The sequence below is a fragment of the Cyprinus carpio genome, chromosome A25, assembly GCF_018340385.1.
Source record: "Cyprinus carpio isolate SPL01 chromosome A25, ASM1834038v1, whole genome shotgun sequence".
Classification (NCBI taxonomy): Eukaryota; Metazoa; Chordata; class Actinopteri; order Cypriniformes; family Cyprinidae; genus Cyprinus; species Cyprinus carpio.
Window position 1 is genome coordinate 9,548,195 of NC_056596.1, and position 27,902 is coordinate 9,576,096.

Genomic DNA, 27,902 nt, shown 5'->3' on the forward strand with positions numbered 1-27,902 from the left:
GGTACGTACATTTTACAGCATGTGTCTTATACAGTTCTCTCTATTCGGTTCCGGTGGTTGTCCTGTGACTCTGGAAGGGGATGTTCATGGCTCCGGTGCTGGTCTGCTCGGGCCGGATAGGTGGGTGGTTCTTGATGGAGGTGTGTGTGTGTGGTGTAGGGTGTGTTGTGGGTGTCGTAGTTCAGCAGACAGCTGAGGGATGCCATGTAGATGTCGGCGAAGCGGGAAAGACGGCGCGAGAAGTAGGTCGGGTTGTGGTATGTGCGGAAAAGACTCCCGAACTGGGCGTTGAAGATGTCTTTGGTCCGTAACCTGTTAAAACAATTTGTTTTTAAGAATTGGATATAGTTACACTTTTTGGATCGGGGTGTAACGGGTTACAGATTATACGAGTTCAGTATAACAGGAAATTAATTTTTTATTAATTTCGAACAGACAGCAGCTGTTTTTGATTTGAATCAGATTGTATAATTTCACTATTTAAAGCAATAACAGAATGGTCTGACTTTAGTTTTGTAAAATTATGCTACATAAGACAAAACAGCAGACAAACTGAATGAAAATGCAAATTTATTCTCTGACAGTAGGTGGCACTTATGGAACAGTTTAAAGTGAAAAGTGACGTGACATTCAGCCAAGTATGATGACCCATACTCAGAATTCGTGCTCTGCATTTAACCCATCCGAAGTGCACACACACACACTGTGAACACACACCCGGAGCAGTGGGCAGCCATTTTTTTATGCTGCGGCGCCCGTGGAGCAGTTGGGGGTTCGATGCCTTGCTCAAGGGCACCTAAGTCATGGTATTGTGCATTGAGAGAGAACTGTTTTGTACATGCACTCCCCCCACCCACAATTCCTGCCGGCCCGAGACTCGAACTCACAACCCTTCGATTGGGAGTCCGACTCTCTAACCATTAGGCCACGACTTCCCACGTTTCTGACGACATGCAGTTCCTCTCAGAGATACATTCATATTAACCCCTTCATATTTGTCTTCCTATATTTCAAGCATCGTGAACAGTGACTTGATCTGCCTGGTACAGTATTTTCTCCTCTTTACAGACTTCATAAAACTTCCACGTAAATTACATTTTGGGAAAAGATTGCAACACAGTTTATGTACAATTCTGGAATAGAGAAACATTTGAAATAAAATACAAATTAAAATGCAGGAATAGCCTAAGTTTATCTATAGTGTAACATTTTCTCTATGCCATCAAAGTATACAGTGGTAGGAAGAAAAATAATTTTTTAATGATTTTAAATGTTCCTCTATAATGAACCCAAATGTTTGTCTGTCAGGATTATTGTAGTTAACTAAAACTAATACCATAAAAATATTTCCATTATTTTAAAACTTTAAATTTGAACTGAAATAAAATGAATTATTTTTAAAAAACTAAACTTATTTGATCTTTTATTTGATTAACTTGTTTTATTTTTTTGATATACCAAACTTGACATACTAAAATAACTAAAGCTAAAACTGAAAGAAAAAGGAATAAAAACGAATAGTATCTCAATTATATTAAAATAACACTGGTCTGTTTGTAGACTAAAAATATAAAGATTAGAAATATAGATAATTAATCTTAATAGAAAAATATTAAGGATACTCACCTCATCTCCTCCCTTTCATTGATCCACTGCTGAATGACTGTTTGTGACGCAGGGTCCTGGTGCACCTGCAACATAAAGACAAATACAGCTTCATAACTAGCCCAAAACTAGTCCAAAATCATTGGTCATGTCAAAGTCCCTTTAAGACAAGTCCATGTGACTCGGCGGCTATCTTTGAAACGCCTCTCGGGCATCCAAGTGCAACTCGTATCTCTTTAAATGGGTAAACGTCAAGTTCTCCAAAACGGTTCACTAAGCTTACGATTAAATTTCATATTTGAAATCACCAAAGAAATCTGACAACAACTGTGTCATAAATGCTGTTTCTTTTATACAAATAGCGTTATAAAAAGCTTATTATTCAGACAGTCCTGAGTATATGTCTCAAAACGCTGACTGTTTCTATAGCAACCCAGACTTCTAACGGCAGCTGCAGTGACGCGCTGACTTTACCGATTAGTGATTGGCTCTTTTATTCAGAAGGCGGAGCTTCCTGCGATTGAACATTGCATTTTCCCCCATTCAAAACCATACGAGTGACATGTCTTGGGTATTCTATAGTCTTTGTTCAAGTTTCACTCTGAAGCACATCAGATTGCAAAGTAAACTGGGTTGTGGTGGTGTTATGTGATTTAGAGCGCCCCCGGTGGTCTGACCTGCATTTGTTCCAGCAGTGCGGTCAGGGCCTGCAGCCAGGTCATGGTGTGGACGTACTCCTCAGTATTCATGATTTTGATCTCTTTACGCAGCTCAGGAATGATAGCTCCCGTTCTCCAACCGTGTTTCAGGGTCAGGTCCTACATACATCATGACATCATTTTCATTACATCACACTTTGCATAATCAAAAAAGTCAAAGTATTGCCTTTGGTATCAGTACAGGGCATGTTGAGACATGTTTACAGAACTATTGCCAATACCCTGCATATCCTAGAATCCAAAACGACAAATAAAGTAGAAAAAACTTTTGATTAGAAATAAAAGACACGTGATTAAAAATTTATTATTTTATCAGTGTATCTTATTATCAAATCAAAAAGCAGTATGTTTGTATACATGTAGAAAACAACAGAATATGATCCTTACGGCAAGATCGCTGTAAATGTGATCTCCAAAGTACAAAACCTTTGAGCCCCTCCAGCCTGTAAGCCGCAAAAACTCATACAGGTTTCCCTGGCAACAGATAAAGTGAACCGATCAGATTCCTGCTTCTTTACTGAACAGAAACAGTTCGCAGCTGAACACCAGGGAATTAAATATTACCTGTTTATAGATCTGCCCTTTCTCAAGGTGGTGAATTCTGTCCCATAGCAACACGCCTTTATCAGTAACTCGTCTGAATGGTCTTTAGAAACCAGAAAAACACACACATACTCATACTTTCTGGATTCAAGAAAGGTTGACATGCTTAAATACCTTCTCAAAGGTCATTCGCATTGATTTAAATAAAGGAATCTGTTAGGGAGGCTGTAATTATGTCAGAATGACATTGATTTAGGAGTGATTCAGCGCTGCCAGCTTTCTCTAGTTTTTTGGAACTTACTTCCTCCTGTCATTGAAAAAGCCTGGCTTGTCAGCCTGCACTATGACAACATCAAACAGGTCCCGCCAGTCTTTACCAACTATGTAGTTCATGCCTCGATCTCTACAATAAAGACATTTTATTTGAAAAGAGCATTTCATACGAGCAGTTAGTCAGAATGGATTTGTATAAATTCTTAGTAAGGTGTGCACTTTTTTTTTTATGTCCATTGATGTTTATTTTGACTTTCAATTTAATATCTTGTTTGCACTTACACAAAATCAAAAGGGCTGTTTGTAATCAAAAACATCTTCTTCCCGTTCTTAGACAGCTTCCGTAAAACAGCATGCGTCTGTTCACCGTAACAGATGTACTTCTCTGCAGAAAGGAAAGGTGTGATTTGAACTGATAATTACAAAAGAGGGGGAGTGAGAGGTACACATACATACATCATATTAAATACTACAAAAATAACAGTAATAATAATAATAATTGTTGTTGTTAATCATAAAATAGATTAAATATAAATATTATATTTCATTAATGTACATAAATATATTACATTTTATACTACACATTACATTACATATTTATTATTAATACCATTTAATACCATTTATTTTATTTATAATATAACAATCATAATTATTATGAATAATAAAATAGATTAAGCATAAATGCAATTATTATTATAAGTATAACTATTACTATTATTATTATTATTATTATTATTATTACTGCGAATCAATATATTATTACATTTTAAAAGGTATGTTACAGTACATAATTATTATTTATTAATCATAATAATAACAACATTTATTATTATTATGATTATTATTAAACAATACTTATTATATAATTAATAATAATAATAATAATAATAATAATATAATACTATAATAATATATATAATAATATATTATGTATTTATTATTATTGATTATTTTATAGGTTATTATTATTATAGATTATTTATTATTTATCAATTGTTTGTGATAATAATACTAATATATAATAAAACAGATTCAATATAAATGCAATTAAAATAAAAATAATATTACTTGATTATTGAATTCCTATATATTATTATGCTTTATATTGTGTATTACAGTATACTATTATTATTATATTTAACTTCTGCATATTAATATATTATTCATTTTTATACAGTACTTTACAACACATTTATTATCATTATTATACAATTCCCATGACTATGTCATGGTATAACTTTGATTTGCTCAAATTTGTTCAGATCTCTCAAGCTTTAATGAGGTCTGCTGCATGCAGGTCCATGTAAGAACTCTGAATATTACCGATATCAGCCTCTATACCGCTCGATACATAATCCCTCTGACATGGACATCTCCTATGGGCCTCCTGGGAATAGAGAAACAGACCAGATGCAGAATATCAAAGCCAGTGTAACATCAGTGTTCTGCACTAAAACAACACACAAAGCCCTGACGCACTACCAACACCTCCTGCGAAACTCTCTGTCATTTCATCTGGGCTCAGTCACATATCCTTTGAGACTTGTTAATTCATCGTTATGGGCAGGACTAAATGTAAGAGCAATGGTGTGTGTCTTTTAGTAATTACACTGATCTTCAGACCCAATAAAAGCAATTTGGCCATCTGTAACAATGCTTCTCTCCAGGCACATAGCACAGATGGCGCATCCAAACAGTTTCCTCTAAAATTAGACTGTTCCTTTCCATGCTGCTGCTCCTACGAACTTAAATAGCACCTTTAGGAGCCATATTTATCCAAAATGGGAGCGCAAGAGATCCTGTGCTTTCTGACATCTGTGGTACCCTCTAATACAACAGCACTTCACTCGGTTTCCATAGGAACTGATATTGGGGAAGGAAATCTTGATTTTTGAAACATAAGGTAAGTTTTCTGCTCTGATACATAACACGCTTGGAGGAATAACTGTACCTTGACTTCCTTTATAAAGATGAACAGGCTCATAGTCGATGTTGTGCTTCATGAAGTAGTCATTAACGCATGACAGCAGGCGTCATTTCTTTTCTGGCAGGGAGAAGATATCCATGAACTGCTTCATGGTGTGACCTTGAGAGCTCTATACAGACAGAATGAAAAGCGGTTTTAAAAGGTGTTCAGCAGCAATTTTCATTTCAATAGGAATGCATGCAATTGTGAATTTCACATTAAGGCAGAAGATTTCGTAATGCAAATTTCGTAATGCATTCAAGTTGGTCCTGTGATTTCACTCTCCACTGACCAACAGAAAGCTGCTCGATCGCGTTGAAAGGGGGCTTTTGCTTCAAGCTTACAGACCTTGCCATAGAAGTCACTCATGATCTCGAGGGGTACATGGGAGCCCTCGTACATCGCAATGACCTCCTTTTCTGGCACAGGATTAAGACCCCTATAGAAAACATTCAAATGACAATAAGAGAACCTATCCTGATATGAATAATAATGCATAAAATAGTAAAAACATTATTTGTAGATTGTTTGTTGCACTCTACCTGTACACTGTACCCAGCTGGATATAATGAAAGGCATCAATCTTCATCAGTAAGGCCTAGTAAGCAGAAGAGATTGACAGGTTAGCAAAAACCCATGAACAATGCATCTACAGTAGATCAGGACTGGACTCCTACCTTCTGTACATCATAGTGCAGACCACGAATCACAAAATTCGGCATATAATCATATTCCTTCAGTCCCTCTGGATACTGTTATGTGGACAGAAAGAGACAAAATATTCAGAAAACATTCAGTTGCTGAAACTAAAAATATCCTGCTTTTAAGGGTGTAATTTCTGTGCCACTTTTGATGGATTTCATCATTCTTACAAAATGTAGCAATATTATTATAGGCCATAAATGAGGTCTTGGGTCACTCACCCTGTGCTCATCGATGAGGATGTCTCGGACGATGTTGAATATGAGTGTGTGAAGGTGCCTGGAGTAGAACGCCAGTGTGTAATCATAGTCAAAGCCATAGATCTCAATGTCCTGCAGACTCATCTGATTATTAGCAAAGATGGTGTCTGGGTTCACAAAGTTGTTTGATATGACAGGAATTAAATCTGTGGGGCAAAAACATTTATGTGTTAATAAATAATTGACCCTTTAAGTTCATATTTTTATTATATTCGCTAAGTTATAATAAATATAATAATCAAAAAGGAACTAAAAATGATTACTGATAAATCTATAGTGTGACATTAATTATGAAAAGTAAATCTTTGTATGTGAACGAATATTCCTGCATGGTTACTACTTAAAATATCTGTATTAATTAAATTAATACAAAAAAAAATAGAAAAAAAGCCGAAACAAAATAAAATACAAATATTAGATGAAAAATGTAAAATTAAAAAGTCTTCCTTGGCGTTTAACGTTCTAAAACAAAATAAAATCTGAAACTTGAAACTGAAATAAAATGTATTCAAGCTACATAGACATTTAGATATAATGATAATCATAAAAACATTACTAAAATGCCTTAAGATCACATAACATTGCTAAAACTTAAAATACATTTTTTAAATAAAAAAAAGATAATTTTAAATATACTGATAAATACTAGTATGTTATGTTACTAGTATAGTATGTTAATATAATAATAACATTGGTACTAATGACTTAATTTTATAGTCCGAGCAGCTCTCTCTTTATAAAATTTTATATTATTATGCAGGTACACAAATGTATTACAAACAATCTTAGATGTGAATAAAAACGTATTAAAAAAAAGAAATGGTTCGTCAAGTACATAAATGTATTACATTCATACTACAGCATAATGTCCAATAATAGAGTAACCAGCATATAACTTTATAAATAACTAAAATCGTACAGCCTATATAATATAATACAGCAAAATGTAGGTTAATACTAGGAGAAGAAAAATAGAAAAAAGTATTCATGGATGGTCAATATACAACATCCAAATGCCTTCTTGCCCTTTGACGAGATGACCAGCGTCTTGAGAGGAATTTCTGTAACATGAATCTAAACTAACCTTGCGTTTGCTGTTTGGTTTCATGTGTAAACAGACCAGAGCCAGCTGGTTTTGTCCTCCCTGGAGCTGGTGCTCATGTTCCCTGCTGTCCAACTGTCCCACAGGAACCTGTCTCCGGGACACCGAGAGCAGATTTCGGTCCCCGGGAGCTCGAGATCCACGGCATGCTTGCGTTGACCGTCCATATTCCGCTTCTAGTGTGCGAATACTTAAAGTGCGCGATCAGTCTCTTAAAACTCTCCTTATTTCTGAGCAGGTTTGAAACTGGCAAGGGAAAGGTCGGCATATTTTCCCTTCACCAGAGCTGCCTTCTGTTTGACAGAGGAGTGGCGTTCAAATATACACATGCTTACTTCCGGTTTGCACATTGACAGGCATTTTCATAACAAAAGTCCCGAGTAACAAAAATAGCAACTATTAAAAATAAATTTTAGAGATGAAAACCCCAGAGAACAGTTTTATATCTTTTAATAATTATCTAATTTAGTTTTTCCCCCCTGAATTATGTAATAAAAGATCTGGTTAGAGGAACTCTGGATAAAGCTATAATAAGCAAAAACTGAAAATGTACAAATAAATAACTGCTACAGAGTGATGAGTTACAAAGTATTTTAGATGACAAATGAAGACACATTACATGTTGGTATAAAAAGCTTTATTCACAGAATAAAATACATTTTGTATCATCAGTTAGGCTTTGCACATTAGTTAAGAAAAACTAATCAACGGGTCATTGTTTCGGAGACACTGAGTCTGTCTGTCCTTCTTTCAAGCCAAGAAGTTCTGTTTTGCAGTTCTCCAGGCTTTGGTGGGACGTCTGGAATGGTCTATAATGTAAAAAAAAAATTTTTTATACTGTATTTAATGTTTACAGTCAACAAGGACTGTAAATGTACCCAATTTGCTTTCAAAATGCACATTTCTGGACTTATTAAGAACAATTCATTGGTGCATGTAATTCAATGGATCTATCAATAAATTAAAAAAATAAAACTGCAGAAATAAAATGGGTTGAAAATTGCAATTCACATTTACAGATAAATAGGTAGGTTTGCACCAACACAAAACACAAAAACAAATGGGAAAAAAAGCACAAAATCTGATTTGGAAACTTACTAAATCAGGACGGTAATACTGATGCACAAACTGTGCTCCAGCAAACATCGACAACACACTGGCTGCAAACATCCTTAGATATCTTGGCCACGATACACCTGCTGGCATCCTTAAAACCCAGCTGGCTGAAAAAATGTTCTGTCAATTAAATTAAATTCATTTTGACCTAAGAAAGAAAAAAGTTATAATTGCCCTTCTAACTGCTATGTTAATGATTTAAATAGAAAGGAAATGTTGGCTAATGTTACCAACAATTAAATCCATTTAATGACTATTTTAAATGACAACAACAAATATTATTAGATTATTTATACAATTATATAAAATGACAACAATAGCAAAAATCATTATTTCATGTTTAAATCAATACAGCCAGTTTAAATAAACAGTTTCATATAGGTCAATCAAATCTTATTTAAAGGCAACTAAATAATAATAATAATAATAAACACTTAAGCATTTCATGTGACATAGATTAGTATTTTATCAGTCAGTTTAATATTTTTTGTTATCACTGCTAGCTATCTTAAACGTAGCAGTAAATGACATAAAAACAGTATTATAATTCCCACATCAAGCAGGATCAAATCTGGAGAGGCATATACTAACCTTGTTATGTTATAATCAAAAGAACGTTGCAGGTTTTGTTGCACGACATTCAGCAGTAATAAAGTTACTAAAGCAGTTATTGTTACTAAAGGTTCTATGTCTCACATGTTCGCTTTGGAACTCTGTAAATCACTTTTATTATAGGGACCACAGCAATGAATGGTTTGCCCTAATTTCACTAAGCAATTAATCGAAAGAAATGAAACCGATAAAACTCAAACGTTATTAAAATTTAATTGAAATCTGGTAATGCACACCATAACATGTGTTTTAAATAAATGTATGAAGAGAAAAACCCGACGTTCCTTTTGTAATAATGGTTGAGTCCAACAATGTGAAATCAGCCATTAGAAAAACTATCATTTAAAAGTATAGAAGGATGGATTCAGATTCGGCACAAATGGTAGCTCGTTTTAATGTTTTAACGTGTTAGTTTTTTTTACTAGTTGTCTGTAATAAATAGATCAAATGGAAAGCGTTAAATCCAAAAACTATGTTACTGTATCCTTCCATCATGCATTAAATTAGGGACTTTTATTTTTTAACTTAGGCATTACCTTTGTTGACATTTTTACCTACACCGGCTTCAATCGTCGTGTGTAGCATCATTTAGCTAATACTTTTCTGCACTAAATACTGGTATGTGTCAGAAAAGGTCTGAAGAATATATATGGCAGGTAAGATTCATAATACTAACGCAGAGAAATATGTGACGAAACGAGTGGTTTTAATGCTTGTATTCGGTCAGTGGTCCACAAACAGCTCTTAGTGAATGTAATGAGCTGCATACTATAGTGTTGAATAGTTTTTGAAATGTGTATGTTTCTAGATAAAATTAGTATGTCATATTATCCTGTGACGTTCAGTTGATAAGCTAAGCATAATAGGACAGATGTAAAAGAAGAGATTAAACAAAGGGAGGTGTGGTTTACCAGCTGGCATATCAGTAACATAAACATGAATATTAATCTATTAAAGTAAGACCACCTATTAAGATGGAAGAAAGGCAGTATTCATCTCTGACGGCCCCTATGGATTATCTTCAGTACTGGTGAGTTTGCCCAGCCCGAAAAGATCCCCAAAGAGTTGCTTTCTCAAATGTTTTAAATAAATGAGATGCTGTGATTGCAGCAGATGCTGTCAAAATAGTATATGAAGGTGTATGTTAAATGTGTGAACGCTGACAAGGAGATCAGATTATTACCACAGCTTTTGAAGTAAGTGCAGTGTCTTTGTAATTTTGTTTTCTCAGGTACCAAACAAATGCTCAGCAGTACCAGGCAGAGCAGGTGCCGCAGCACCAACAGATGCTTAATGCGGCCCAATACGCCGAGAGACCTGTGGAGGACAAAATCATGACTGATTTAGCAGTGCATCAAGATCCATATCTGGAACAACCTCAACAGCCTCAGCAACTCTCTGCCCAACCACCAGGTACATCCTTTTCCATCCTTACACTGCGTCTAACTGAGACGTTTCTGCAACTTATTAAACATCTGGTTTGCAGCTCTTACACTGACTCCAGCAAAAGGAAAGAAAGGGGAAGGCCTCTAAAAGGTGAAGGAAAGGAAAAGACAGAAGCTGAAGAGTCTGCCAAGAAGAGCGAAGAGGATCTTAGATCGGTTCAACGGGATGTCAGTGGAGGAAGTCATGGCTAGAAAACTACCAGACATCATCACACACAATCTGGACATGCTGATTGTAAGGCTTCTGTTTTGTATAGTCAGCAAGTTTGATGTATTTTTTTATTTTATATATATTAATGTAAAAACATGAATGTAAAATTAAAAAATATGATATCATTAATATTTATTATATATGTTTATTGTGTGACATTTTATGCAAATGTGTATATATTTATTTTCATCTGTTTGTTTGTATAAACTCATTGTTAATTTTACAGATCGGTATCAATCCTGGACTGTTGTCGGCCTATAAAGGAAGGCATTATCCAAATCCAGGAAACCATTTTTGTATGTATTAATCAGCTGGTTTCTTTTTTGTGAAGAATATTTCTATATTTCTGTTTGTCTTATTGTTTGTTGAATGTCTCATAGGGAAGTGCTTATTTCTTTCGGGGCTGACTGAGAAACAGCTCAACCACCTGCACGATCAGACACTAACCTGACGGTATGGCATTGGTTTCTTCACAAATATGGTGGAGAGGACTACACCTGGGAGTAAAGACCTGTCAAAGTAAGAGCTTAACATTAACATTATCCCTGTAAAAGTGTGGTTATATTTGCAGCAAGTTTTGCAGATGAAATTCAGTCATTTCGTGGGAGGGCATAACAGGTTCAAGCTGCTTAGTTTGAAAGTGATTTTCTGTGTGAACAAAGCTTCATTTTTTTTTATACACAACTGATAGTGGACCTTTTTGGAAAGTTTGAAACAATGGGACATTTGCAAACATTTTGCTAAATGTGACCCGCACCTTTAAAAAGCCGCTTCATGTCCTTATTTGATGTTTAGTTCCAAGAAGATGCTTGATGTGAATACATTTGAAATATTGTGAGTGTTGGTTGCGCAGCAAAGAGATCCGTGAAGGTGGCCACCAGCTTTTGGAAAAGCTCCAGAAGTACAGACCTTTAATCGCTGTGTTCAATGGAAAAATGTAAGTCATTGATTTGCTATCGATTTAAGTCTAAACACTTATTTATGATGTAAGTTAATCCCGTTTGATATTTCAGGTATATATGAAATATTTTTGCAAGGAGATTTTTGGAGTAGTAAAGGCTAAGAACTTAGAGTTCGGATTGCAGCTCGCCTTACAAAGTGCCAGAAACGGAAGACGGTATGAGCTTCTTTGTTGATAGTTTAACGCTTCTGTTTATAGTTGCATATTGATTAGATATGAGCTTCTGTTGGTTCAGGTTTGCTATCTGATGCCATCATCAAGCCCACGCTGTGCTTACTATCCTCGAGCTCAGGACAAAGTGCACTTCTTCCTCAAGTTAAAAGAACTCAGGGATCAAATGAAGGGAGTGGTGAGGACTCAAGAGGTCCAAGAGACAAACTACACATTTGATCTGACTCTTGGCCAGAGGTGCAGAGATTCACAATTAAAGACAGTTTTTTGTGTTGTTAGAAAATATATGTTGTTAACCAATGTACTTTATCATTGTTTATTCTAGAGGATGCCAAACATTGGCAATAAAAGAAGAGCAGCAACAAGACCCTGGGTATGAGGAGACCTGTGCCCATGGATCACAAACAGAACCACAGGAGCAATTTGGGGTCCATCCTCCTACAAATATGGGTATATGAATTGTATTGTGTACAGAAAGAATATGAACAGTTTACAGTTTTATGTGTCAGGTGTTTATAATAATTTTCAGTTCAATTCTAGACCAGGTATCGGACAACTGGTGGACAATGCAGCTGTTTGCAGACCAGATTCCAGACATCTGATGTAGCAACAACAACTGAACCGCCTGAGAAAAGTAGTTATCACACAAAGACTGTTGTCTACAATGTTTTTGTACTGAGAAGCACCAAACTCAATTTTTTTAATTGTTTTAATTTGCGTGATTGATTCTGAGTTGTTACCCGGATTATTTCATGTATGTGATTTCAGTGTGTGTGTGTGTAAAGGAGATTTGTTAACTTGACTGAACATGAAACATGAGACTTTCAGATTGAGAAATCTTGTGTGTGTGTTTTTTTTTTTTTTTTTAAGGTTAATTCATTCATTAACTTTCAGTTGTTTGGTTTTAGTAAGATGTATTCTTCTTAAATAAATGAATCCTTTTATTAAGCAAGTATGCATTCATTTGATTTTAAAGTGACAGTAAAGACATGTATAATGTTAGATTTCTATTTCAAATAAATGCTGTTTTTGTTTAAATAGTTTCACATTTGCTGAAGTTATTTTGTGATTGTGGGGATTATTTGACATTCACATATTTTCAATGAGCTATTTCACGTGCAACAACAATTCCTATTGCACACCACAGCTGGACTCTGGCAGAGCCGAGGTTTATCACAGTGCATGCCCTTAGTGCATGGCCTTTTATAGTAGTATTGCAGATGGCATGCTCAGCCCCCCACCTTATGGTGCTTATTGAACACAGATCACTCAATTTACCTCATTTTGAATGCTGTTTTTAGACTTTTTAGAATTGTGTTTTGTTATTTTGCAATCAGTGTGCATAACTGTTTGGTACCATTTATTTATACCCGTTTTGTTACATCATAATAATCCAGCTTCATTTTTGCTGTACAATTATGTACTATGTATGTCATTTTGTAAGCTGTATTTTATTTTTTATATGTATGTATGTATGTATGTATGTATGTATTACTAATGGAACGGTTTAAGGGCCAAATAAAAGCAATATTAAGAAAAGTCATGTGTACTAGTTATTGTCACAATTAAAATTAAAACTCAAAACTTTCTGATATGTCTGAAATAAAAGCAGCGATAATCTTCGTTGTTGAGAAATCAATAAATAAATATGTTTTGTGTTGTAATTTATAGAAATTGGAGGTGGAAGTGGTTAATGCTTAAGTTCTTTATTTTGAGATTTGTTTAACGGGAAACAGGCATTTTTTATTTATTGAAGCGCAGCCAATAGAAAGCACGCTTTGAAGAGTTTAAACGTCACCGGCGACGAAGGTCATACTATTAACTTACAGGGGTGCATTTTTCATCACCATACTGAAATTAAGATAAAACTAATAGCCTGAAATACGTTTTTAGTTTTACATTAGATATAGTTAAATTAAAACCTAAATTATGATTTAATTGTTTTTCTCTTTATATTTAACGGAAGAAAAAAAACATACTGCGCGCAACACCCCCCTAGTATTGGTGCTTTGGTACGCTCCACTGTCAAATTGATTTTTCGCTGTTTGGTCTCATCTTTGTTGCTTTCACCGGTTTTTTTGTTCCTAAAACGAAGAAAAATCAACATTTCGGTGGACTATCGGTTTAATCACATCACAACGGTATGTATTAATTTAACAAATACGAGCTTGATTTGATTAATAGCACTATGGAAATGCATTTTATGTCGATAGAAGCGCGCTGCAACAGTAGCTAGCGGACCATCATTCATTGTACTCAATGAACTGGCACGCTAGGCCAGGGTTAGCCGAACATGCTAACACTATAACATATATTGTTTTTTGTTTATGAAAAAAAAAAAAGATTCTTAACCCTTTACCTGCATTTGTCCTGCTGAATTAATATGTAATTACTCAGTTTAGTTTATTCGCTGAGTGCCGCAGTTTAAACTAACCGTTACTGACTGTGGCAAAATAGTAGCTTAGTGTGAGATGTGTGTTTAAAATCCAGCACACCGAACCTTTTCTGATCTGGTTTCTACACTTAAGCCAGGCGGGATAAGTTTCGATATTCTCTAAATTTAGGGAATGCATTTATGTGTAATTGAAGTAAAAGGGTTGGTTATAAAATATTCTCCTGTGAGAATACCACTGAAATTGGCTGTTGAAATTGAACTACAAATATTTGTTTATTTAAGTAAACCCGTAGAGATGGATGAAAGGCTCTATGGATCTTTGCCTCATGCCCCCTCGGAATACCTCCAACAATGTGAGTGTGCCCATATGGTCGTCAATTGCCCGCCAAGATTAATTACGATCCCACGTATTTTATTATGCTGTTATAATAACATTCAGCCTTTAAGTCTGTTTTTGAATGCTATTAACCAGGCTGTACCGCCCATGCACGAATATAAAACAAACAATAACAAGTTTTATTGGCCAGCTTACATGAAGAATAAACTGCCCTGGTTTGCCACTTGTTTGTTTTGAAAACTGATGTTTTCCTGCAATTATTAATGTTCTTTTTGAAGCAAAAAAAATAAGATCTGGGTTGCATTGATGTCTTGACTTCTCAAAATGATATAGTTTAACTCAGTATCACTTTAGGAAGTTGTACCTGTTTACATAACACGATCTCCATTGTAAAGTAGATAATGTTATTATGTGTCAGTTACATTTCTAGTTATTAAACTATATTTTTAATGTGCATTTTAATTGTATACATTTAAAAAGAATTACAAGTTTTATAGTCATTGTAAAATACTATTAGAGTTTATTAAATAAATTTAAATATACATCATTATTATTATTATGGTTATATAAGCTTTGCAATCTAAATGGTTGCAAAATGTATTTAAATGTTTTAAATGTTAGGTAAACTGTTAAATGTTGAGTGTTTCTTGTTGAGTACTAAAACTTAAGTTTCTGTTAACTGACATTTAGAAATGTTTTTTTAGTTATTAAAACTATTTATTTTAATTAAAAAATATAGTAAATAATTAGATAATTTATAAATCAGTTATGGTTTATTAACTATAATTAATACATTATTATTATTATTAGTATTATTATTATTATTATTGCGCCATTATATTTTATGCAAAAGGTTTGAAATCGAAATGTTGCCAAATTTAGTTTTCATCTTTGGTTGTGCGTTTTAAACTTAATTGTTTCTTGTAAAATAAGACTTAAGTCTCTGTTAACTGATGTTCAAAAATTAGTTGTTATTATTAAACTATATTTTTAATTTAGTTTTACATTTTAATTTTTATTAAAAAATATAATTATAAAATATTATAGTTTAATAATTTACTATAAATTAAATACGTCATTAATAATATTATCCCATTATATTTGAGCAAAGGTAAATAAGCAATCTAAATAATCGCAAATGCATTTTCATCTTTTTGTATTATCTAACTGTTAAATGTTGTTCTTGTTGAGTGAAGGAATAATTATATAAACTATACCATAAATAAGTTATTTTACCTGTAAACACCATTGTTTCCTGTTAAATGTGTGCTTTTAAGATCTTTTTCTACACAAAGTCTAAGTTGGACTGACAACTCAGTCAGGCCCTGTTTTTATTTCTGAAACTAGGGTTCAGTCAGCTCAGCAGCATCTGCAGGCCCTGCAGGCTCAGTATCCTCACATGGCTAATGGCAATGCTGGCTTTATGATGGAGGGACCCAGAGAAGACCGTCCTAGAAAAGCATGCAGCAGACGCATGTACACCCAGAGGATGCGGCCCAACTGGAGCCTGCAGCTGCACAGAAAGGTAGTTATCCTGGACTGTGTTTTCAAACATTAGAATTAAGCTCAGCAGGCTGAATATGTTTTCTCTTATGTAGCTTTTGGTGAGTCAGAGTGTTTTTTTCCTGTTTAGCACCTGCTAAAGGAAAGCGAGGAAGGCCAGCGAGCAAAGAGCCTAAAGCCAAAGGCGAACCTAAAGCCAAACCGGGACCTAAACCCAAGAAAGCTAAGGAGGATAAGGAGGCCCCACCAGCTGAAGGACAGGAGAAGATTGATGGAACATTCAAGAAAGTCAAGAGGAAAGTCGATCGCTTTAAGGGCATGTCAGAGGAGGAAGTCATGAAGAAAACACTGCCTGACATTCTTACCCCCAATCTGGACTATGTCATTGTAAGTTTTTCCCATTTTTGCCTAAGGTTGCCTTTTAACGATCAAGAATGTTAAAGCAAAGCTGGCATTGAACTCGCAATAAGATATAAATCTTATTTTTATGATTCAGATCGGAATTAATCCAGGGCTGATGGCGGCCTATATTGGAAGATGGTTCCCTGGACCAGGAAACCATTTTTGTAAGTAGCATTCAGTTCTACTCATTTTTAACTTTAACATCACTATTATGTTTTACTGTAAAGATATTCTTCATTAAAACATTTTATTGTTGTCATTATATTGGATATTCTTATCTATATTATTGATGTCAACAGAAACATTTATACAGTATAATATACTGTAGGGCTATGAAATCGATTAATCATGATTAATCACATCCAAGACTGAGATTACAGAAATATAATGTAATATATATTTATATAATCTAATTCATATATAAATATTAATATATATGTATTAGCGATAGTGATACCAGTACCGATAGCTAGGTTGGACCTCACTGGCTGATACCGATTAATTAACCGATAGTACTGAACAAAAACTAAAATAGGGCTTTATTATGAAAAATAAATAAATAAATCTGAAGTACTGAATCATACTTTGTAAATGAATAAAAATATTAATATTAAATATCAATTATATATGAATCATTAAAGTTAGTTCAAAGTTCATTAACTAATGCTAACAGAAGCAACTTCAAAATTAAAAAAAAATTATGTGTATATGTTGACATTAACACACTCTAACTAGATGGACATCTTTAAATATCTACACAAAGGCCATAGCATTGAAATAATATGCATATGGATATTGTATGTATGCTCTTCAAACTTCTAATTGCTTCTATTCTAGAACACTTGATGATTATCTTTTTAAAATAACAAAATATGGCTGTCGCACACCGGGCAACAGCGCAGCGCTGTGTCTACACACTGTTTTGTTGTCGGTCTTCGTATAATGACAGACACAACCCGGGAAAACTATCGGCATGGATTTTTGCCGATAAGTTCCGGCAATCAATTATCGGTGCCGATTATCGGCAAAACGGATGCATTGGTCGACCTCTATTCTTTTAGAGTTAATATTACTATGACAATAATGTAAATACAGAAATATTCTAATATAAACTAAAAATTTTATTATAATGAATAATATATTTAATAATAATAATATCTGATTAATAATATTTTTTTTTTTTATTTTTTTTTATATTAAATTGTATGTAATTATTTTTATTGATTTATTTTTTTTAAAAAATCTGTTATATATTAATATAAAAATAAATTGTTTAAAATCTTTCAATTTTTAAACTATAATCGTTCTTGTCAATCTTTCAGGGAAGTGTCTGTTCCTGTCTGGATTCACAGAGAAGTTGCTAAATCACATGGATGATCAGAGTTTGCCTGAGAAATATGGCATCGGCTTTACAAACATGGTAGCTAGAGCGACACCGGGAAGCAAAGATCTCTCTAGGTGCAGTAGATAGTCACTCTGCTTTCATTCATGACTGGAAGTGATGATGTTTCTCTAACCTGTTTTGCCTGTCACGTTCTACAGCAAGGAACTTCGAGAAGGTGGTAAAATCTTAGTGGAAAAGATCATGAAATTCAAGCCACTCATAGCAGTTTTTAATGGGAAATGTAAGTATTCGGACCGGATACAGAATGCGAACTCATATGAAGGCGTGTATTTAACAATTACGTTTGTTTCAGGTATATATGAAATGTTCTGTAGGGAGATATTTGGAAAGAAGCCCAAAACACTTGAATTTGGCCTACAGCCTCATAAGATTCCTGACTCTGAGACGGTAAGAAACCGTATTTTGGTTCACTGCATGAAAAAAGCATAACTCTGTCATATTTGAGTCATACGCTGCATATTACTGTTTTCTGTAGGCGTTGTACCTGATGCCGTCCTCCAGTGCCCGCTGTGCTCAGTTTCCTCGTGCTCAGGACAAAGTGCATTTTTACATCAGCAGAGAGCTCCGAGATCAGCTGAAGGGTGTGATCAAACCAGTGGAGATAGAAGAAGTGAAATACACATTTGATCTCGGCATGGCCAAAGGTACAAGAAGACCATTTATGATTGCCTTCCTTTTCTAAACAAAGTGATTACACAGTTATGGACTGTACTTGACCACATTTTATTTGCCTTCTGTTTTACAGAGGATGCTAAGAGAATGGCCATCAAGGAAGAGCAGTATGTTCCTGGTTATGAGGCAGCTTTCGGAGGAGTTTATGGAGAACCAGCACCTGAAGGAGTCCAAAGCAATGGATATTGTAACTTCTCCTCATCTGAGAAAACAGGTTGGTACCATCTTTCTTCTGTGAAACACAAAAAAGGTATTCTGAAAAATGTTCCAGTGTTTTTTTGTCCATGCAATGAAAGTCAAAGGTCTTTGGATCCTATTGACAAGTTTAAAATCATTTTTATTTTTAAATCTCTAGCTGACACAGCTGAGGAAGCGCCTACGAATCCAAATGCAGTTGGCCAGGTTCACGACGGTCAGTGGATGACGCAGTCTTTTGCCGATCAGATCCCAGACATCGGCAGCTCCTCTCAAGCCCAAAGCTGGGGTGTATGAGGAAGGACAAAGGCTTCAGATGAAGCCTGTCGTTTCCTGTCCTCTTCCAGAGATGCTGTGCCTCTTATCTTCTCAGAATCGAATCCAGGAGTCTTCAGGGGCATTGGTTTCTTTCTCCTTTGCGTTGCTGTGACAGTCTGTTACGTTATAATTTCAGGAACGATTTGAGGAATTGCAGTATCACACCAGGTGGCCCAACTTGCACAAGAAGAATCCAATGGCTGCTGTGCTTTTAAAGAAACTATACCTCTGATTTTCAATTTGGGGGCCTTTGAAATCTCAAAAGCCTCTTTAATAAAGAAAAGAACAGTTTTTACATTGAATTTCAATTAGACTTTTTAGGAATTAGCATTTCTATGGAATTGGAGAATATACTTATCTTTTACTTTAATGGTTTAGAGTTATTGACATTATTTTCAGTAGTTTAGTGTACGAGGTTCTGAGCACTGGTTTATTGCATTGTGATATCAGGGACTGATACTTGATTTTTTTTCATAAGGAGCATTCACTATTTTTTTCATTTGATTCATATTTTTAGATGGGACGTATTATGTTTGCTTGTGAAGTAATATTTTAAGTGTAACTACCCAAATTTTTCAAATCGGATTGCAAAATCTGTAAGGATAACTTTTAAGTAATGTTTTCTTACTATCATAATGTGACAAATGTTGCCTTTTTACATGGACGCTACCATGATGGTTTTTAGGAGCTTTTATGATGCCACTGCAAGAAAAGTTACAATTACTGGTGACTGTACACTTGAAATGTGTTCCTTGATGAGGAAGCATCAGCATCACTGTTCACAAACATCTCTCCGCCTTCAGTACTGTAAAATACAATACAGTATGACTGGTAATACAACTAATCCTGAACATGATATAATTTATGGATTTATCGACATGCTCTTACTTGGTGCTATTTTTACTCTTTCTGTAAACATGATTTTTTTTTTTCATTAAAATACAATAATGCTATTTTTTGCTTGTACATTCATTTCTTTATTAGTATTTTATTTTTATTTTTCTAATTTTTTTCAGTTTTTTTATTAAAAATAATTACACCGTGTATATAAGAAGAGGAGGAATAAGAGTTGGGGCTGGTCAGTGAGTTTGGTTTGAAGGTAAAGGGAGTTGGTGAAGAGTTGGATATTTCTGTGTACATATGTAACTGAAGATACATATGTAACATGTACATGTACAACTGAAGATAGATATGTAACATCTTTCAAACCTTATTGAGAAAGCTTTCTTCCATATTTGTCCAATGATTTTCATTGTCATCTGCCACATCCACAGATACGTCCACATCTCTGGAGTGCACTCAACAAACCTAAAAACAGTCAGGGACTTAGCATGAAAACAAGACTTTATTATGTCAATTTTACTCCTTTTTGACATATATACCTTAAAAGTGAGTGTGAAGTGATGTGACATACAGCCAAGTATGGTGACCCATACTCAGAATTCGTGCTCTGCATTTAACCCATCCAAAGTGCACACACACAGCAGTGAACACACACCCAGAGCAGTGGACAGCCATTTATGCTGCAGCGCCCGGGGAGCAGACAGCAGGTCTGTTGTTCTTAAAAACTCTGAGTGACAAAGCCCTTCCACTCTTCATCATATCTGTAAAATAAGTTCTTTTTTAGTTTTATATACAGCAGATATCAAACATTTTTCACATTAAAGGTGAAATATACTGTAAATGAAATTCATATGCTTACCTGCCCCAGAGTTTTTCAAACTCATTTGGAGTGATGGGCATGTAGTATTTAAAAAGAAGCTGCTTTAAATCATTTTTGGTCATGATGCTTTTAACATCATCACCCAACTAACAAAAGGCCTGCCAACACAACTGTTAAGTAAAAAGTATGTTTAATTTCTCATTAAACATTTCTCCTCATGGAAGCTGCCATTTTGAGATCACATGATCCCACTAGGAGTGTTCAAAAACGCATTTTTTTATTTCAGTTATTTATTTTTTATTTCACTAATCACAATTTGTATATTGCAGTATGTGAGAAATGGGGGTTAAAATGAGCTTGATTGTCCTGAAAATAATGCCACAATGCCAAAAAAATCTTAAGGGTCCTAAGAATAAACTTTATTTACTTCATGTGATATTTCTTTTTTTTTTTTTAAGGAAAAATGTGACCATGGATATTACAGTAATGCAAAGGTAATAATATCACGATTGGTCTTTGGTGATGGAGGAAGTCCAGGAATTGTTGTTAATTTATGGCTTCTGTATGTTCCTCATCCAGGACATCAGCAAGTGCAGTGAACTGCTCATCGGTCAGATGGAAGTTCAGGCTCTCCAAAGCTCTGCATAGATCATCTCTACTGATAAACCCTGTTCTGTTCTGCAGAAACAGTTATCACTATTATGAATAGCTGTGATTTGATGTGCACAACTGACAACTTTTTATCATCAAGTTTTTCAATCCAAGAAATATTCTCCACTGCACAGGCTCTGTGCTGCTCACTCCAAATCTGTGACTAAATCACTAGATGAATTTCAGAATTGCATTCAGAGAGGTACATAAACGACAGTTAATATCTCATACCTGTTCAGTAACTCCCTGACGATATTATCATCCAAGGGGAAGAGGAAATTACTGAGGACAGATCTGAGATCCTCTTGAGAGACAAACCCACTGACTGTTATGTCAAATACCTGCATAGCTTTTTCATTAAGGCTATAATTCTTCTTTATCTGTAAATCAAAATAGAAAACAGATTTTAATTAAATTAAACCCCTCGAACTGAACTGAACTGACAGTTTGGTTTCCTCAAAAGAAGCCTTCAAGTCCTCTTTTTTGTCCTTGACTCTCTCCAAGAGTAGGTTCTCCACCAAAGAAAGATTCTCATCTGGCACTGACTGAACGGAGGAGGCTGTAAAGAAGAAGTAATAAAATCGAAAATCTCCTCAACAACATGCTTTTCTATCATTACCAAGAAAGTAAACAGCATAGACCATACCAAAGTCAGACTTGATTGTGTTCCTCTTTGAGAAATCTCCTGTGGAAATCCGAGACGCACTCTTAGCTCTGGGGATGATGTGATTAGCCCCTGTGTCACAGGCCTCAGATCTAAATGGCTTGAGATTTGAGGCATTTGTGCAAAAGGTGATACCTGAATTTAACAAATACAACATTTTTTGGTAAGCAGCTTTTTTTGAAATACAGTATTGGTTTTGTTTCCTTTGTCATTTTTTTAATTATTTTATAATTTATTATATTTATTATAATATATTATAATGTTAGTCTTCAATATATATAAACTTGGACTTAATTTTAAACCATTAGAAACTTTTTATTACGATTTTAAGGACCAGAACGTATTTTTCATTCAGAAATTATATTAATAAAGTTATATTAATACTAACCCAACTCTCCACAGCGGAAACTCATTCTTGTGTTAAATTCGTATTTACACTGTCGTTGTTCAAATTAAAAACTTGACCACAAGTCGAGGACACTTAGCTGTTCCCATGGATATGGTCTGGCTGTCAATCAGGAGTTGGCTCCGCCTACTGGAATGCTTAACCAACCAGTAATCAGGTTGTACACTGGAAAAGCGAATAAACTCATATAATATTTTTGCAAACCAACAGTACCTGATGATAAAGAATGCAGATTCCTGTGGAACGTCAAAACTGCAATTTGCCCACCATATCTTTTAAGGAAAATAGTGACTAACATGACGAAGTTGTTCTGTCCTCCTCCGCCAATCATCATTGCCGAGGGGCGTGGTTACCAAGTGTCATGGCGGCCACCGGGACATTTTAGTGTGCCAGAGACAGACCGCGGATTGTGCTGTATTAACGTGAACTGTGTTTATTATCATATTGCGGATATTTGAATGTAAAAAAGTCTTTTAAACATGGGGACCGTGCATGCCAGGGTAAGCGCATTTTTCCAAAGTTGTCGGAAAAGCTAAAGTAATGACCTCTGAACAGAGTCTTTGAATGACAGGCCGAGTTCAGGATGACGTTTAGTAATACACATTAATCATTATTAAATGTTAGTTGTATGTTAGATCAATTATTCAAATATAAACGCTTGATCTCTCTTTATCACTTTCTCATGTCGCTTTGGACATGAACAAACTATAGCTGTCATACAATACTTATCTCACTGCTTTTGTATTCGCACACTTCTATAGTATCTGTTGTAGTTTTACATATTGACAGTGATGATAATTTATACAAGATCAGTTTCTTTGAGTATGCTTACTATAATAACATCATAGATCACTCACTCTCTTGTACATATCTGTTGACTCAGAGTCTGGACCCCCTTCCTATGCAAGGGCCTGAACTGGGGCTTCAAGCAGATGACATGGACCTGGGAGAACCAGAGCATGAAGAGAAACAGGAAGTTCTGGAAAATAAAGATGTGAGATGGATTTCATGTGATTGATCTATCCACTGCTTGTACATGCAGAAATGTGGTTTTGTATCAGGCATATTGTTATTTTTTTTTAATGTATTTTAATTGTTTAGGTTGTAGTACAGCATGTGCACATCGGTGGTCTCGGAAGTCACCTCCCTGGTCTCGGAAGAACAAAGGAAGACATTTTAACATACGAGATTGCAGATGTTTTCCGTGCCAAAAACTTGATTGATGTGTATAGATGCTGCTAAAATTACGCTATTAAATAATATTACATGCTTTCATTTTTTTCTTAATTTATATAATTCTCCTCAATAATAATTATGTTACAGGTAATGAAGAAGTCCCATGAGGCCAGACAGAGACTTTTGCGTCTGGGTATATTCAGAAATGTGGAAGTTGTCATTGACACCGCTGAAGGTATGACTGCTGAATTATGCAAACAACCAATAATCTAAGTGATGCATCGAAGTCTGAATTCCTCTCAAAACAGGTGCTGACGCACTGCCAAATGGACTAGATGTAACATTCGAGGTGAAGGAGCTGAGGAGAATGACAGGAAGTTACAACACCATGGTTGGGAACAACGAGGGAAGCATGGTGAGCTACTGACTCCTGCATCGTCACTGTTGGCTGTGTGTCTACAAGAAACCAAAATTATTTACAAAACTGTTGTTCTGGCTCTTATTTCAGGTGCTGGGTCTGAAATTACCCAATGTTTTTGGCCGTGCAGAGAAGCTGACCTTCCAGTTCTCTTATGGGACTAAGGAAACCTCATATGGCCTGTCATTCTTCAAGCCCCAGCCTGGACACTTTGAGCGCAAGTATGTTTCTTGGCCTGGTAATGAAGATTTCTATTTAAAAATGATATTTTGATTTGTTTGAAATGTCATGTTGGCCAAGTTAGTCATTGAAGTTAAGAACATTTCTTATTAGTAAACAATCTTTACATAATATTCATTAAGGCTTAAAAAACACAATTTACTTTACTAGATACTGTAAACATTTAAAATGCATCTCATCTAGGAAAAAAACAAACAAACAAGTTTTATAATTCTTTGTCCTGTTAAATTCTAGAATAAACTAGCAAATCATTATTCATGGCTGTGTCAACTAAAGCTTATTTGGAAATCTTCGATATGTCCTACACTACGATATAGCCTTCTGAAATAATGACTGAATTTTTGAATATACAGTATAGCTCCGATTACTAGATTTATAGTAATTATGTTTCAGTGGTAGTTTTGTGACTTTTCCTAGATTTGCTGTTGACACTTACTCATTCTTTCAGCTTCTCCATTAACTTGTATAAAGTCACAGGGCAGTTCCCATGGAGCTCACTCAGAGAAACAGATCGAGGGGTCTCCACAGAGTTCAGTGTAAGGGATTTATTTATTTATTTATTTTTACAATTTTGTTTAATTAAAATTTGTTTTATTTTTACTTTATTATTTTGTATCTTTTATTATCTCTTTAACAAAACACACATTATTTTATTTCATAAATAAGGTTTTATTAGATAAAGTCAAAAGCTTTAGTATATGTGTAAGATTAAATGAGATTGTCCATTGTTTTGTCTGTAATCACCAGTTCCCCATCTGGAGGACAAATCACACTTTGAAGTGGGAGGGTGTGTGGAGAGAGCTGGGTTGTCTGGCCCGTACGTCCTCCTTTGCTGTCAGGGAGGAGAGTGGCCATTCCTTGAAGTCCTCACTTTCCGTATGTTTCTTCTCTGAAACTTGATATTACACTCATTGATATCGTTTAGGTTTTAAATATATATGATGTTTTCCCCACAGCACACAATGGTCATCGACACACGCAATTCTACCATCCTTCCAAGAAAAGGTGCCTTACTGAAGATCAACCAGGTTTGTTTGAATCAGTTATTGTCCTTATAAGAAATAGTTTATCCAATACTGTCATTATTAACTTAAATTGTTATGGTCTGTTAGGAACTGGCAGGTTACACTGGAGGAGATGTCAGTTTCCTGAAGGAAGACTTTGAAATTCAGCTCAACAAAACTCTGTTCTGGGACTCGGTGAGAAGCTGTGGAGGAAACTATTGCTTATGTTTGTTTATTGCAGTGTTATTTTAGTATCATTAATATACTATTATAGTATTTATTCAAATTTTAGTAGTTGTAGTACTCCAACATGAATTAAGCTCAAATTAGAAATGGCAACTAAATGAAAATAATTATATATATATGTATATGTATATGTATATGTATGTGTGTGTATATATGTGTATATATGTATGTATATATATAGTATATATATATATATATATATATATATATATATATATATATATATATATATATATAATATATGTATATGTATATATGTATATGTATATGTATATGTATATGTATATATATATATATGTATATATATATGTATATCCTATATATAGCCCACTTATATATATATATATATATATGTATATGTATATATATATATATATATACATACACACACATACACATATATTTGTGTGTTGTGTGAAGTTTCTTATATATATGTTTGTGTCAAAAATGTGTGTAATATTGTGTAATATTATACAATAATATATATATTCTATTTATATGTATATTCCTGTGATGCAAATGAATGTTATATCATATATCATATATGTATATTATATATATTTATATATATATATATATATTATATGTTGTACATGTATGCTGTATAATATATAGATGATATATACATGTATATCATATTTAACACAAACACACACACATGCACATACACATATATGTGTGTGTGTGTGTGTATATATTGATCACTGTGGTCATTTATATTATCTATATATATATATATATTGTATATGTTAAAAAACGAAAGTATTTTTTTGTTTTGTGTGTGTATGTATGTATGTGTTTCAAAAAATATTATATAATGTATATACTTTATACGTATTCCTATATATTATATATATACTCTAACTTTTTCTCACTGAGCTTGCAGTTTAGAGCATGTGTGTATATATATATTATTTTTTATTCATTGGTGTGGATTAACATATAATTTTTTTTATTCAGTTAACATTTTTTTACAGTTAAAGTAAATGTTTTTAATAGTCACAGTTTAGTTAATGATAACATTAGTTTGTTGATGTTTTAAACGCTTTCAGAGGGCTTCTCTTTAGTTTTTTTAGTCCTTAAACAAAATGAAAATTAGAAATGTTTCCCTGGCAACTAATTGTTGACAACAAAAGTCGATATATAATTATTAATACAAAATTAAAATAATAAAAAGAAATACACAAATAAGTTCAATTAAGAATTTGTTCACACTTTCTGCACTGAAAATAAGTTTGTTACCTCAACAAAAATGTTCTTTAATAAGGTTCCATTTGCTTATTTTCCTTGTTTTGTAGGTGCTCTCTACCTCTCTGTGGGGCGGTATGTTGCTGCCCCTCGGAGACAAACCCTCCTCTATCGCTGACAGGTTAGTGAATTCCTCTGTCATTGGTAAGAATAACCCACAAACACTCAAAGTAATGTTGTTTTTGTATTTAAACGTGTGTTTAGATTCTATTTGGGCGGTCCGACCAGTGTGAGGGGCTTCAGCATGTACAGTATCGGCCCTCAGAGTGAAGGTAACTGACTCTGACTCTGACAGTGAAGCTCAGTATCTCAATATTCACAACTAAGGTTTGTTTTCTCACTTTGATGACAGGCGATTACCTCGGTGGGGAGGTGTATTGGGCTGGAGGGCTTCATCTGTACACCCCTCTCCCATTCAGGCCAGGCAGAGGCAGCTTCGGAGAACTTTTTAGGACACATTTCTTCCTCAATGCCGGAAACCTGTGTAACCTCAACTATGGTGAGATGAAGGCTGCAAAGGTCATATTTTTCTCCTTCTTTTACTTATAATTGTTGCTATAATTGAAATCATCCACTAGGGGAAGGACCCAGGGCACACCTGAGCAAGCTGGCCGAATGTATCCGCTGGTCTTATGGAGCGGGTATTGTGTTGCGTCTAGGGAACATCGCTCGCCTGGAGCTCAACTACTGCATTCCCATGGGCGTCCGAAGCGGAGACAGGTAGACAGTCATAGATACTCACATAATCAATCACAAACACATTAATGTACTAGCATTATCCTACTATTATGAATTTGTAATATGCTGATGCGTTTTGTCTCTCAGGATATGTGATGGAGTGCAGTTTGGGGCTGGAATCCGCTTCCTGTGATACCATAATTCCCGCTTTGGAACAAAGAAGCAGTTCTGTCACTTTGTACTTGTGCTAAAGGATATTCATACGATTCCATTTCCAGCAGCAAAGTAATGCAGTAAATGATGGCTAATTTTTCAGTTGGCAAACATGCTAAAAAAGGTCTAAAACCAAAAAGATTGGTTAGGAATCAGTTGCCCATTTTAAAGTTATTGTTACTTCAGAGGAGAATATATCGGACATCAGTGCTCTTATTGTCATATTTATTTGTCAGAACAATCAGTGTTCAGTAAATAATGTTTCTGGCCTTTATTGTGGTTTCTTTGTGTTTTTTCAAGTGTTCTATACACACACACAAATAGTTAATAAATTCTATATATTTAGATAATATACAAAATATAATTCTATGTATTTATA

At 34.6% G+C, this 27,902-nt stretch overlaps 1 protein-coding gene and 4 pseudogenes across 1 annotated transcript; 3 read left to right on the forward strand and 2 right to left on the reverse strand.

Annotated features, from left to right (window-relative positions):
• Positions 1-25: 25 nt before the first annotated feature.
• LOC109112420 lies at positions 26-7,441 on the reverse strand (annotated as a pseudogene).
• Positions 7,442-7,784: 343 nt separating this feature from the next.
• LOC122135725 lies at positions 7,785-8,987 on the reverse strand (annotated as a pseudogene).
• A 413-nt stretch (positions 8,988-9,400) lies between these two features.
• On the forward strand, positions 9,401-11,498 carry LOC122135681 (annotated as a pseudogene).
• A 2,881-nt stretch (positions 11,499-14,379) lies between these two features.
• On the forward strand, positions 14,380-19,207 carry LOC122135682 (annotated as a pseudogene).
• Positions 19,208-22,639: 3,432 nt separating this feature from the next.
• On the forward strand, positions 22,640-27,797 carry LOC109112012 (sorting and assembly machinery component 50 homolog A-like). Its single transcript, XM_019125032.2, has 15 exons — positions 22,640-22,800; positions 23,184-23,294; positions 23,402-23,524; positions 23,624-23,711; positions 23,785-23,891; positions 23,985-24,115; positions 24,583-24,670; positions 24,882-25,010; positions 25,091-25,162; positions 25,247-25,333; positions 26,683-26,753; positions 26,837-26,904; positions 26,985-27,131; positions 27,211-27,352; positions 27,458-27,797. Exons 1-15 carry the CDS (start codon positions 22,780-22,782, stop codon positions 27,501-27,503), a joined length of 1,431 nt encoding a protein of 476 aa, XP_018980577.2. The 5' UTR covers positions 22,640-22,779; the 3' UTR covers positions 27,504-27,797.
• The last annotated feature ends 105 nt before the right edge of the window (positions 27,798-27,902 follow it).

Bases quoted from the DNA above. Each gene is read 5' to 3' on its own strand.
- LOC109112012 (XM_019125032.2), top strand. From the start codon at position 22,780: ATGGGGACCGTGCATGCCAGG. The intron at 23,525-23,623 runs GTGTATAGATGC...ATTATGTTACAG, and splicing joins GTGCCAAAAACTTGATTGAT to GTAATGAAGAAGTCCCATGA. The intron at 27,353-27,457 runs GTAGACAGTCAT...TTTGTCTCTCAG, and splicing joins GGCGTCCGAAGCGGAGACAG to GATATGTGATGGAGTGCAGT.